A 13,916-nucleotide genomic window follows, 5' to 3' on the forward strand; every position below is an offset into this window, starting at 1 on the left:
CACTTTGAACTGTATGACCAATTTCGGATGACCTGCCAGGCAAGTAGCCATCTGGCCTTGCGTTCTGCAAGACATTAGCATCAATAGGCCTGTGTGGGAAAACGTTTACTGATGAGCCATGATGAACTCATGCCTGTTATCTGGAAGACACTGAGATGCTGAACACTTCGTTCGCATGATGGGAGCACCAGAGCGTACAACCAGAAATCCCTAAGGAGTGGAAGAAACGAAATGAACTGACATTTATATTCATGTCCACTTAGCAAATTTATTTTTCTCCTTTTACGTTTTCAAAAACAAACGATCAAAAATACATTATAGTAAACCAATACAAGAGTATGTATTTATCTAGTGAAAATACAGTGTGATAATTTACAGGGGACCATAGACATGCTCCTTTTTGGCTCCTTAGTAAAACATGGCAATTCAGCAGTTTTTGAACTGATCTGATGAGCGAAGGACAGCTGTTAAACATTTTATTCTAAAGTAGTTTTACATGTAGACAGTTCCCATTAAAGAACTTCAGAGTTCCTGCTTCACAGCTGTGCTGTATTTATTTGAACCATCCCCTCCTTATAAATAAGTTGCACACAGCCTCCATTCTAACCTTGTGTCCTGTTACCATTTAAGGCATTCTGCATATGCGCTACTGTGGGACTTGCGACCCAAAATACTGGGTGAGAACATGTAATTCAGTGCCCTAGGGACATGATGCTAACGCTGAGGTCAAAGATGAGCACGAGAGGCGTACAGGCGCAGTTTGGGGCCCCAAGTCCAACACTGAACAGGGAAAAATAAGGATTTATATTTTGAGGTCAACAGAAGAGGGGGGGAAAGGAGGAAGGAAAAAAAAAAAAAAAAAAAAAACTTGCCTAAAGTTTATAACGTTTCCTCTTCTCTTGTAACCGAAGCAGAAAACTTAATTTTTGAAAGAGTAAGCATTTGAAGCACAACCATAAAAACAAATACATTTACTGTATATATATATCTATTTACATTCACTCAAGTAACACCAAAAGCAGCCATTATCCCTGTATTGTGTGAACATAATTCTTTTCTAAACTAGTGCGCAGTAACTAGTTTCAGGGGCTGGTATAACTATTGGCACTGGGAGGTATACATTAAGAGAAAAGGAAAACATAAAATTCCAAGGTATGACCCACAAACCAATTTTTTTTGTTAACACGTTTTAATAAGTCACTTTGTCGTGGGAAATCAATGAAATACTCCTATATATAGGCTTAAAAAATCCAGTAATGACCAAATCTTGATAAAAATTACAAAAAAAAAAATTTCATAAAAAAGTGCTTTTAGAAAAAAAACCGTTGAGAGGAGAAAAAAAAAAAAAAAAAAAAAAAGGACAGAAAGCAAGTGAATGAGAGGCCTTAGCTGTTGGGGGGGTGAGGGGGTGGGGTGGCTGGAGTCAGCTGGAAGAGGCACGCCAGGGTCCTCGCCTCCTGGCTGAAAATGGAACTCACCACTCCTTCTTCTTCTCATCCATGGACACACCCCCAGGCCCCAGTGCCACCACCAGCAGCAACCCCCCAATCACCGACATGGTCTGAAAAAAGTCATACTTGAGGAAGTCGTGCATGGGCTTGTAGGCTGGTACCGTCCAGAATGCGTTGAAGTACACGTTGATGGCAAAGAGCCACACCACCAGAGTCAGAGCGGCCAGCTTGGTCTTGAAGCCGACAGCCACAAGGATGATAAGAGCCGTACCCACCATGTTCTGCAGGATCTGGATGGAAGTGGAGCGTACACTTAAGGACCACATCTGGATCACCGTTACAAAGTGTACCACTGTGACTATTTAATCAACTTTGCCCAAAGTACAGAGCACATTTTCAGAACACAATACAATAGTATTCCTTTCAGTTAGCTGATGCTGTTCTCTGAAGTGACTTAGAACGTTATGTTTGTTTACCAAGTCTTTTACTGGAGCAGTTCAGGGTAAGTACCTTGCTCAAAGGATACTATACAGCGGGGATTCAAAAACAGGACTTTTCAATCGCAACGGATACCCTGACCACATTGCTTACGTTCAGGATGACTATCAGTCTTCTTAAGTTAAACTTGTAGATTGAATTCCCAAAATATGAATTATTTTTCCAGAAAAGTTGTAAAATGATTATTTTACAATGATACTTAATTTACAGAGAATATTATAGTTATGGAGTATATACCAATTACATTAAGAGGAATTAACACAGAAAGCATAGCCTACATGAGGCAGTGGTACAGGACAGTACTATGGCCCTTTTCTAACAGGAGCCAAGAGATAGCTGGGTCCTTTCCCCACAGCAAGAAGGATCAGGAGGAGTGTGGCACTCACAGAGAAGAAGCTGGTGTCGAAATGCAGTAGGGTCATGAACATGAGCACCAACAGCACGCGACCACCCAGCTGCATGTACTGCTTGGGCGAACTCTCGCCCATGGAGGGCACCCCAGCAAACATACTCTTCCCCTCAGATCTTGACTCTGCCAGGAGCAGCAGTAGTCCACCACCCAGTGCCAGGTTCCTGGAAGAAAGGGTTGGTGGAATGCGAGAAAGGAGAAGAAATGGATAGGAGGCAGGAAATGGTAAAGACAACTAAAAACATGTTAGGGCAGTCCTCCTCTTTGTTAAATATAACTAAGGAAAAATAACCAAATTGAAGTTACACAGGTTTACACCATCTTGAACAGGATCTCAGTTCTGAGATGCTTTAAGATCAATGCCTGAATCACACCCTTTACTCTAAGCAAAACGCTGGGCTGGTAGCATTGCCTGTTTTACAACAGCCAGGGAAATTCAGTGCCAGTGAAAGTAGCTCCAGGACTCACCTCATCAAAAACTTAAGATCCCACAAAATGCTGTAGGCAACAGTCTAGAAGAACAAGAAAATACAGATAAGTAACCATAGAGGATAGTCATAAAAGTGAGTAGAAATTGCAAAACATAGATCTCAGAGCTACAAATCACCTGTAGAGCTATGATTCCAAATAAACCAAAGCAGGCATACTGAACAAAATTTCTGCTGAGGATGAGGACACAGCCACCTGTGTAAAGAGATAGAGGAGACATCCGTTAGCTTTTTAATTGACATACTTCAGTTGGGGGAAATAAAAAAAGAAAAATGTGTTAACGTTTGAAGGGCTTTCAATCCACCACCTTACTGTTTACTCTGAAGCCCATCATCAGCCCTGCATCCAGTGGCCCCTTGCTCACCTAACTGTCCTAGTAGGTTGAGCAGAACAAAGCACGTGGCCAGGAAGTACCCGCAATTCCACGTGGCCTCAATGTAGTCTCTCTGCTCGTACCACTGGAACCACATTCGGATCCCATCCTCCAAAAAGGTACTGATCAGACACAAGCGTGCCAGGTGGGGCAGGTACTGTTTTGTCACCCGCAGGAACTAGTAGGGAAAAAGACAGAGGTAAGCAATACAGTTTAGATATTTCCAACAAAATATGTGCAATAGATACTTACTACATAAAGCACCTAAATAATAGAAGGCAGGAATGATGCTTGCATTATTAGGCCATTGTGCAACACAGAGAATACTTACAATACTGGACTCAACATGTTTCAATAAGAAACACTTCCCATTTCAGGAAGCTCCAAACCTAGAAAAAGCTATCTAGAAAGGTACCCAAGTGATAACAGCATGTTCAGTGTTATCTCCTCCTTCTTAATAAACTGGTCAGAAGGAGCGACAACACCTGTTGCCATGTTTGCCAACCTTTTAAATTAAAGAAAACTTTTTGTATACACCTGACAATGATCAACACCCCATCTATGGTGGTCTACATAGTAACTGATACAACATGAGTTGGAGCATCAACATAGTGCATAGCAGGTAGCAAAGTGGTTGGAGCTGCTGCCTTTGGATCCAAAAGCTGCAGGTTCAAATCCCACCTCCAGCTGTAGTAGCTCTGAACAAGGCAGTAACCCTAAATTGCTCCAGTCAAGTTACCTAGCTGTATAAATCATTAAGTAATTGTAATTATCTTAACATTGTAAGTTGCTTGGGAGAACTAAATAAATGAGTTAGTTCCACAAATTTCTATGCATTTGGGCAGAAAGGCATGGTTGCATACGAGCCTAAAGCTACAGCGATACAACTACAAGGCACTGGTAGACAAGTTAAGCCATATCTATTAAATAAAGGTAAATTTTGCAACAAAAGACCAAAACATTGTCACTCACAACAGTTAGGTCATGATGATGCTCAAATACCAGTGTCTTAAGAGATATGCAATTAGTTGCACTGAAAATGGATTTACCTAAAATGGAGGCATATGATCACAGGGATTTTTTTTTTTTTTTTAAAAACCCTATCTCCTTCACACTAACAACACAAGTCTGGGAGCCATCTCCAAAAGAAGCCAAATTTACACGACTGCGGACTTCAGCAACATGCAGCAGACATGTGAACACACGCAAAAGGCACTGTTCGCATAGGCAACTGTACCGGTTCTGTTTCTCCTCTGTACTTCCTATAATTTCACTAATCAGACCTGACAATTTCCAACAAGTTAAAATCACAAAGTGTCACCAAAGCAGCAACCTTGAATTTCACTTAGTTTTTCAATTATACGCACCTTCTGCACTTACCAGTATTACCCTGATGTAATTTGACAGTGATCTAACATTTTACACATAAAACCAGCAAAAAATGCACTGCTTATAGTTACTGCCTTTAGTCTCATAAACTGTTCAAATCCCACCTTTTGCTGTAGTACCCCAGAGCAAGGTACTTACCCTAAATTGCTCTAGTAAAAATTACTCTGCTGTATAAATCAGTAAATAATTATAGTTTAACACTAAGTCACTTTGGAGAAAAGCATCAGCAAAACAAATAAATGTAATGTAGGAAAACATTGCATTAGATCACATTACATTTCTGGTAATGTACTCAACCTCAGATTATCCATTAATACAGGTGGTCCCCGATTTACGACTGGGTTACGTTCTCTGAAACTCATTTTAAGTCAAAATGCATTTAATACACCTAACCTACCAAACATCATAGGTTAGAACACATGCGATGGCCATTAAGGGCTTGCCGCCTTCATGCTGAGCAATTATCTGGAGTTTCTCCTCAAGAATAATTGCCCTCTGCTTTTTATCCCCCACCAGTAGCAGGAGACACAGATGGGCTTTTTTGTGACACTATGGATGCACGAAACACAACACGTGGCAGACTGGGAGATGCAGATCGCTGCCGCTGCCCAGAATCATGCGAGAGCATCACACCGCATGTCACTTTCCCGGGGGGATCAAAATTCAAAGTACAGTTTCTACTGAATGTCTATTGCCAACTTACCGTAGTAAAGTCTAAAAATCTTAAGTCGAATCATCGCAAGTCGAGGAGCATCTGTATCACACTTGCAAGAATTCTGCATTAAGTTACACTGGCACTGAATACACAAGTGTTTTCAGTAAGTCCACACTAGATAATTGTTATTGTCGAAGCAATTATCAAGCAACTTAGGCTGCATTTACATTATTAATAATTGAAACATTTTTCATTCGGTCCCAAAACTGTGCTTCCCACATTTTATGAGTACAACTAAAATGCCGTAAATTTGGAACCAGATAAATCCCAGTGGTTTTTGGAGCTGGTGCAGTGCCTAAACACACTTTGTATGACACAGCAAGGCTGGATACCACATCTTGTCACTACCATAGTAGTCCAACCGACAGTCAATTGTGGACATTAAGCCTTTTGGGGTATTGACACACACTACTGTTTTCATCATACAAACAAAGCGACAGCTCTTCAAACACTGAACTTGTTTAATGTTCACCAGAGCTCCCCTGTTTTCCTTCTCAAGAATTCCTGACAGGGCTCAAATACACAGCCACACACACTTGTTTCACACACCCATCTAGCACACAAAACAAGTCTAATTAATTATACTGAAACGGTGGAATTTCCACAACATTAAACACTGAGGAAAAAAATACAGGAATCAGCAAAAACTAACTTCTAAGCATCAGAATGTGATAATCACAAAGCACTGTGGTGTGCTTCATCTAAAATGGAAGTGTTGGGCAATAAGAGCTTGTGGTCATTTACAAAACGGGCCGGCACGGTGATGCAGCGAGTAGCGCTGCTGTCTTACAGCGCCTGGGTGGTGCAAGAGAATGTGGGTTTGATCCCCGCTCAGTCTGTGTGGAGTTTGCATGTTCTCCCCATGTCTGCGTGGGTTTCCTCTGGGTGCTCAGGTTTCCTCCCACAGTCCAAAGACATGCTGTTCAGGTTCCCCCATAGTGTGTGAGTGACAGAGAGAGTGTGTTCCACTGATGTATGAACTAGTGACCCATTGTAAGTAGTGCATTTAGCAGTGTAAATCACCTTGGTGAATAAGGTGTGTGGGCTAGTAACACTACATAGTATTCATTGTAAGTCGCTTTAAAGGAAAGAGTCTGATAAGTGAATAAATGTAAAACATGTAAGGAGAGATAATGTTCATTTTCCTGGAGACAAATCAGACACTTGAAACAGCCTATTGCCTCCTCTAAAATATTGCATTTATTTACTGTTAATTCACAAATCTAATTGTATTAAAGGAGCAACAACAGCCATTAAACATGTCAATCACAATAAAATAGGTTGGGCTTCATTAATCACACTTTGGATTGAAAGAGCAGCTTTTATTTTTTTTTTTTACAGCCTGATACACAGTGGCCAATCAAGCAAAATAATATTGCTGAATCTCATATTTGCTCTGTGCAAACTCAGCCATGCATAATTCACATGGTTTATCTCAGTACTCTACACACTTACAGGAAGATGCCTACATTTTTAGCCTTAATCCAACACATCCGTCTAAGAATACTTGCAACAGATAACCATACAATAATTAACCTAATTCAACAGTAGGAGAATCACTGTATAAAGTAACATCAAGGGTGATACAGCAAAAGCAATTCAAACCAGGGATGACAGGTCACAAGGGGACAGCCTTAACTAAATACACTTCTGCAGAACACTTAAATGTAAAATGATCACACTTGTCTGGAAAGATGATTTCATTTTCAAATACACAAACATTTCCTCACAACAAAATACTTCTTTTAAAGATGTAAGAAGGAAAATGCCTGCATCAGTGAAGTTAATCTTATTTCAGCAGAACCTGAGCATGGAGAATTAACCTGACAATTAGGGCTCTACCACCACCACCAAGCTCCATGAGCTCAGAGTTCTGATCACCTCCCTTCCTCCCTTGGCTCCTCCCACACAGACAGTCCACATCAGCACTGCAAGCCTGCAGTTAGCCAATCACGCTTCAACAAGTACCACGAGCGCTACAGCCCATGTGACATGACATCCAATCAGAGCACACGCCTGGCCTGCATGCCTTTGAACTGGGCTCAGCCCTGCTTTCTATTACAACACAGTAAAAGAACTATCAGTTTTCTAAGGTGCTTAAAAAGTGCTTTGTAATGCCAAAGTAGGTCTGTGACTATTAAATGAGGTGTGATTCAGAAATAATGTTGCTGAAATGGGGAAATGAGCATGAAAGTCAGCAGCCTTAGCTGACAGGAGCTCTGTTGCTACAGAGGAACACTTCGAAGTGGTTCATACGCTTTTAGGTCATAATTATCACTGCCTAGTTCCTCTGAACATACTGCAACATTTAGGTACTATAATGAACAGTGTGGAGGATTAAAAACAGCATGCACTTAGCAGGCAAAAGAAGATGCGACTTGCCTTCATTTCTATAAGAAAAATTTGTACAACAACGACCTTCGGAAAGAGCACACCAAAAGAAGGCCCTTTCAAAATAAGTTATTTGTTCCGCAGATAAAGAGATTATCGGTCGTTACAACTAGTAAACATTATCAAATGAATTTCTGACTTTTGTTTTGGAGACGAAAGAGGCGAGCGCCCACGGTCGTATCCCGCTCTCGTCAGACAAGCCATCGACATCTCACAACTTCTTCACTGCACTCACTAGAATAAATCTTAAAGTCGGTATAATAAGTTCATTACAAATCGACACATACATGATAATAGCTATATTTTATCTCAGACATGATTTCCAGACCGCAGAGAACGTGAGAATATTGTGACAATTATTGTGACAATAATTGTCTCTGCGTTTTCTTATGCCTGACAACATAAAATTGCGAGGAAAAGCGGCAATGAGGTTATCTTTAAGAGGAGCTAAATGTACACAGACTCAACAAGTTAAGTAGTCCACCACCCATGAGACCAGCAGTCTCCACCAGCCCCGTATTAATCAATGGAAGTCAGTCACCCAACGATCGGATCATGTCGATGTGCCGCTCAAGAATACGGAAAAACATGTAAAACACCGTAAACTACGGTACCCACGCCATGGGTAGTTTAAGAGTTGCGGTTAGTTTTTTGCAGCAGACCCCAACCGTGGCCAGTGACAGCCCCTCTATCTAGTAACGGTATTCCTCCGCTGGAGACTCAGACTGTCAGTTGCCCGCCAAGAAGAGAGGACCGTACGGACCGGTCCTGCCGGTGCGGTGTCTAACAGAACCTCACACGATAGAAAGTGGTCGACGACTATGTTCGCGTTTAATGATCAGTTTCTCCTTATCTCCATCCCCGTCTCCAGTTCCCGTGGGGGTCGTATATACGACTCGGGTCTGCGTGCAGGCCGCCAGGGCCCGGTCCCCTACCTGGTCCGCCACGTCCTCGGCGGTGCTCATTAGATCACTCCGCACCATGTCTCTCCACTCCGTCGCAACACCGCTCCTCGTGCGAATTTACTTTTCGTCTCAGTTTGATGGATTCTCCCTCCGTCGCCAAGTCCTCACTGATCTCCTGCAACCGCTACACCTCCCGCTCCGTCCGACAATACCGGGGGTAGCCGCCTCCACCCCACAATGCTTCGCGTCACGCTCGGGAGTGCCCTCTTCAGGCGGCGGCGGCAGCTGCGTGCCACGTATGCTGACCGGTGATAGAGCTTTGGCGCGCGGCCGCTGGCAGCGGGGGGGCGATCGCGAGCCTGTAGCCCCGCCCTTCACCGTCATCGCATTGTTCCTGATGGTGGCAGTGATAGTGAAAGTGAGTGACAGCCAATAGCAGTCACCGACAGTCATGGATAGTGATAGTAGTGGTAGTCAGTGACAATGATAGTAAGTTAGGGGTAGTAGTCGTTGTGACAGTGACAGCCAGTGGCGTTCAAAGGCATTTATGGTAGTGTCTGCCAGTATTTAGTGATAGTGAGTTATTGGGAGAGCGATAGTAGTAACTGGTAGGCTAGTCAGTGACAGTAGCGGTCATCAATTTTATAATCACTTGTGCATTAAATCATGGTAACTGAGGTCCGTATGCGCAGCAACTGCACTGCAAACTTGGAAAAAAAATACTAGTTATAATAATGTAACTGGTTTTCTTTTACTGTTTATTTTATGGTACACAATTTTGTATGATTGTGATTTCCACATTATGAATTCTGTACTTGTTCTCTAAGATGTACGTCGCTTTGGGAAAAGCGTCTTCTGTATTGAACAAGCGCGCAAGAAAGGTTGAACGCTGCGCAGTAACTGCGAGACGCTGAGAATGAATTCTTTCTTTAGAAACTTGTCACAGGATGAAATAAACAGGGCAGTAAAAACAGCCGGTGTATCTTATCAACTGCTTTTCCACCTGCTGTGAAATGACAATTGCAGTTACATTGATTGACTCATGATAAGCCCGTTGCCAAACAAGTTACATGGTATTTTAGAAACTACATTTTCGCTGTGTGGGGGACATTTTATGAAGGGTTAGAAGTAGAGGAGTTGGGCACAGACATTGAGGGGACACATTAGTTTTGCTGAAATACTGCAGGAATATGTCCCCTGTCTCTCCCTCCCTTGTTACACCTACGCCCAGATGTACCGTAAGTGTGTGTCCACGTACAGGTAGCGTACTGTACGGCTGCTGCTCCCCTGCAGCCGAAGGACACAGTTTCAAATCTCACCTCCATCTTAAGTGCTTGAATGGCTCCAGTGAAAAATTCTCAGCTGTATAAGTAGGGAACTCATAGTTGGAAACTACTTTGGTCAAAATCACTGGATAAATGTGCACTTTTTAATGGCTGTGTGGGTAGAACATCTGACGTTAGAATCATTATATGAGGATCATGATAGCCTACAGTAAACGGAGTAAGCAATGACACATTTCATAGCCACTTTATGCCAAACTACTTCAATACAGAATTCCCAGAGCAGGGCCGAGCGGTCTTTTTATATGTTAATATGTACGTAAGTAGACACGGAATGATGGCCATTACCGCGTGCAGTCCCCATAATAACTCTAATATTATTATGATACACTGGGACAAGCGGTTTCAGACAATGTGTGTGTGTGCACTGTTCAAGAATTTGGGTAACCTGTACTGTACCTGTTTAACATTAAAGTACAGATGCTCCTCGACGTACGATTTTTTCGACTTTACAATGGTGAGCTGGCGATAGACAGTCAGCAGAAATCGTACTTTGAATTTTTATTTTTTCCCAGGCAAGCAATATGCGGCGCGATACTCTCTTGCAAAGGTGGGCAGCGGCAGCGATCTGCATCTCCAGGTCTGCCACGCAGTTGTGTTTTGTGCATCCATAGTGTCACAAAAAAGCCCACCTGTGTCTCCTGCTACTGGTGGGAAGAAGAAGCGGAGGGCAATTATTCTTGAGGAGAAACTCAAGATAATTGCCCAGCATGAAGGTAGCAAGCCAGTAACGGCCATCGCGTGTATGCTGGGCTACGATGTTCGGTAGGTTAGGTGTATTAAATGCATTTTTGACTTACGATGTGTTTCACAGAACGTAACCCTGTCGTAAGTCGGGGACCACCTCTATGTGGAATAGTTAAGCGTCTAAACATTTCCATATGATTAAATTTATATATTTTAATTCACTTTTTAAAACCAGACCCCAACCCTTAACAGACTGTTCAAAGTGTTTGTCAGTTGTTTTACTGTTACTCTTACATCAGTGATACTACATGAAACCACTTTAATAAAGGACTGTATGTTATCACTATTGGAGACACGCATATTAATTGGTTACCTCTCTTATAAACACAAGTGAAGTTTTATAAAGCACTGAATGAAGGCAATATAGGTACAACGTGCAGTCCCTGAGGCCAAAATCGTTTTTTTTTCCTCCAGTCTGCTGGTTGTTGCAGGTACTGACCTTATACAGGTGACAGCACCACTAACTGTTCCTCCTCTCCTTCAGTGGAATGGAACAACTCAAGGCAAAGTTAACGACTCATACCGTCATCTACAACGTAATGTTGCGGCATGTAGACGCCCGAGACCACTTCCCAATCCATCCAGGCAGCCCCATGGGTACAGTATATACTTGAATCAACTGCATTATATTGTTTTTGAACTCATTGTAAAAGCTTTAAGTACTATGTTATATTAAATGTATGACAGGTGTTCACAGTCCCCACTATATGTGCTGTACTAATGTATGAGATGAAATCATCCCACGGACAAATCTGAAAGCGGCATGTTGCATTGGCTGCGTGCACTACAGCTTCAAGCCCTTAGTAGTGCAGGTTAAATTCTGGTCATAGCACTGCTTCAGTAGGTTCCATGTTCTGTTTGTGTGGTTTTCCTTCCATATTCCAAAGACATATGGCACAGTTCATCTAGTAATTGTAAATTGCCCTTGGAAGCATGAGTGACTACCGAGTCACGAGCATCCAGTCAAGCTGTACCTCATCTACAGGACACAATGTTTCCCAAGGCAGTGATGTGTTGCTGTGACCCAGGTTTGGACAAGAACATACAGAAAGCAACCGGTTAGACAGAAATCTGTGGGCTTCGGTAAAGTTCTTGACATCGACGCACTTTGTAGCTGCTTGCATTTTTTGAGCAATTTAAGAAGAGATCTAGGTAATTCTTTAATCATTGCTGCAATAGATCTCTTACAAAAAAGTGGTAAAAACATGGTGTTGTAAGAAATAAATCAATGCTGGAGATAAATCACCAAAAAATTTTAATATCTAAATCAAAATACAGCAACAAAACATTAAAACAAGAGTGGAAAAAAGAAAGTTCCACTGAAAGAAACAAAAAAGTTGCCATTTTTGTTTGTTATTAGCAGAAAAATAAACATTGTAGGAAAATAATAGTTCTTTGAAAATTCCAATGAATGATCCCCCACTTTAATGAAATTCTGCAAATGAACTTCAGTTTCTGCTGGAATATAGCAGTGACCTGCTGGTTGTTATAAATACAAACCGCTCAATAAAGCATCATCCAATTACTAAACATTTTAAGAACATACTGAAAATTGTGTAAATATTGGGCAAATCTCACGTAAATCCTACCTGTTACGGGATCGACGGAATGGCAGAGTAACTGATGAAATGCATTTCTTATAATCCTTGCAATTCAGTAATTCTCTAGTTTGCTGAAACCAATGGTTCTGTACCTTACATCTGGTAACCTCCTCTATATATTTTGTATGCTCCAATTAAGCTCTTCATTAGGCCATTCATTTGTTCAATGAACCTCACAACTCATAGTAAAATGAACTAACCTATTGTGGCTTTTCAATGACACTTAAAATAGCTGCTGAAAAAAAATCCTGTAATGGTAGTAAACTGGAAAACATTTACATCTTGTACTAATGATGTTCTTGTTAATCTGTTAAATGTGAAAAGAAAAACAAATTAGAACTCAAATTTTCAAGTTTATAAGACTTATTCAGAATTTACTTTAAAATAACTGGGAAACTGAAGATACGTTTGCAATCTGCAGAGAAATTTTTTTAATTTACTGTAGCTATTCCTCAACAAATCCAAATGCAACTGACTGAAAAAAATGATAGGTTATCCAAAATGTGGTTTAATGTGATTTTAACTGTGCAATTTATTCAACAACTCTTTCAAAGTTTAATGATGAAACCCTCAGCCAGAGGTCATTTCCAGAAAGGAGAACCATTACTCTTGCCTCAGCAGTTTCCAAAGCAGGTCCTGAAGTCCCTTAATACAGAGCTACAAACTACAAATCCTTCAAGAAAATGTGTAGCTTATTTTGCCTTTGTAAAAAAAGTACAATTAACAAAATGCGTGCATAAACTTTATACACTTTGTTCACATTACTTAAAAGCAGTAGTGATACATAACTCAGGTGTTCCTGTTGTAGAACACAATTGTTCTATTAAGGCATATATTAAATAGTTGACTGATTACTGTAAGGGCCAAGACAAATGCTGCCTTTTTCTAACAGGGAAATCATAAAGCAGAAAAAAAGTCACAAAATAAAGTTATGATTAAATCATTATTGGAACTCAAAATTGGAGCAACACAGCACACACGGGGTCCAAGACCTGGAGCAACAGTCAGGAAAGTGAAGAACGGGAGGAACATTCTCTGCTTTGCAGAAGTTGACAAACTTTCACAGGCTGACTTTTTGCCAAACTACCTGTTACTGACCTTGTTTCATTTTTTGGATTAACATTCAGTGCTTTTTTTATGTTACATATTCTGTAAGGGTCAGTTCAGACAGGATTTTTACCTGGGCAGTTTACGTAAGGTACCTTTTTCATCAGAATGACAGCAGTTTTGAGTACTTGTGGGCAGTCCACTGCTCTGCCCACCAAACCACTAAGCTGTTGTTAAATCACCCAGCCATAACTAACTACTATTGACATTAGATCCCTTCCAGGAGATTCATGCAGTAATTATGTTCAGCTTCAAGAAAATATGTGATGGCATGACTAGGTTGCTCAACCCCTCAATCATCCACATAAGAGGACAACTCGGAATGCTGTGTACATCCTGCCAACAAAAAAAAAAAAAAAAAAACACTTCAAACGCCATATAAAGAGAACTTCCTGCCAATGTGACTAAGGAATACAAGTAATGTGTTATCAGGTTAAATGGTCAAAAACTTCAGTGAAGTGTAGTCACTTGCACACATCCATACAGTCAGTTTAAAAC

At 41.2% G+C, this 13,916-nt stretch overlaps 1 protein-coding gene across 1 annotated transcript; it reads right to left on the reverse strand.

Moving 5' to 3' along the window:
• Positions 1-1,343: 1,343 nt before the first annotated feature.
• On the reverse strand, positions 1,344-8,905 carry LOC108938392 (surfeit locus protein 4-like). The gene is made up of 6 exons (XM_018758938.2): positions 8,651-8,905; positions 3,212-3,398; positions 2,966-3,042; positions 2,827-2,870; positions 2,336-2,522; positions 1,344-1,741 (listed from the first exon to the last, which is right to left on the reverse strand). The coding sequence occupies exons 1-6, from the start codon at positions 8,696-8,698 to the stop codon at positions 1,475-1,477; spliced, it is 810 nt and encodes a 269-aa protein (XP_018614454.1). The 5' UTR covers positions 8,699-8,905; the 3' UTR covers positions 1,344-1,474.
• Positions 8,906-13,916: the final 5,011 nt, after the last annotated feature.

This window comes from Scleropages formosus, chromosome 17 (assembly GCF_900964775.1).
Source record: "Scleropages formosus chromosome 17, fSclFor1.1, whole genome shotgun sequence".
Lineage (NCBI taxonomy): Eukaryota > Metazoa > Chordata > Actinopteri > Osteoglossiformes > Osteoglossidae > Scleropages > Scleropages formosus.

Excerpts from the sequence above, each read along its gene's own strand:
- LOC108938392 (XM_018758938.2), bottom strand. The coding sequence starts at position 8,698 with ATGGTGCGGAGTGATCTAATGAGCACCGCCGAGGACGTGGCGGACCAG. Across the intron at positions 3,399-8,650 it reads CCGAGGACGTGGCGGACCAG|TTCCTGCGGGTGACAAAACA; the intron begins GTAGGGGACCGG and ends TTTCCCTACTAG. Across the intron at positions 2,871-2,965 it reads TTGGAATCATAGCTCTACAG|ACTGTTGCCTACAGCATTTT; the intron begins GTGATTTGTAGC and ends TTGTTCTTCTAG.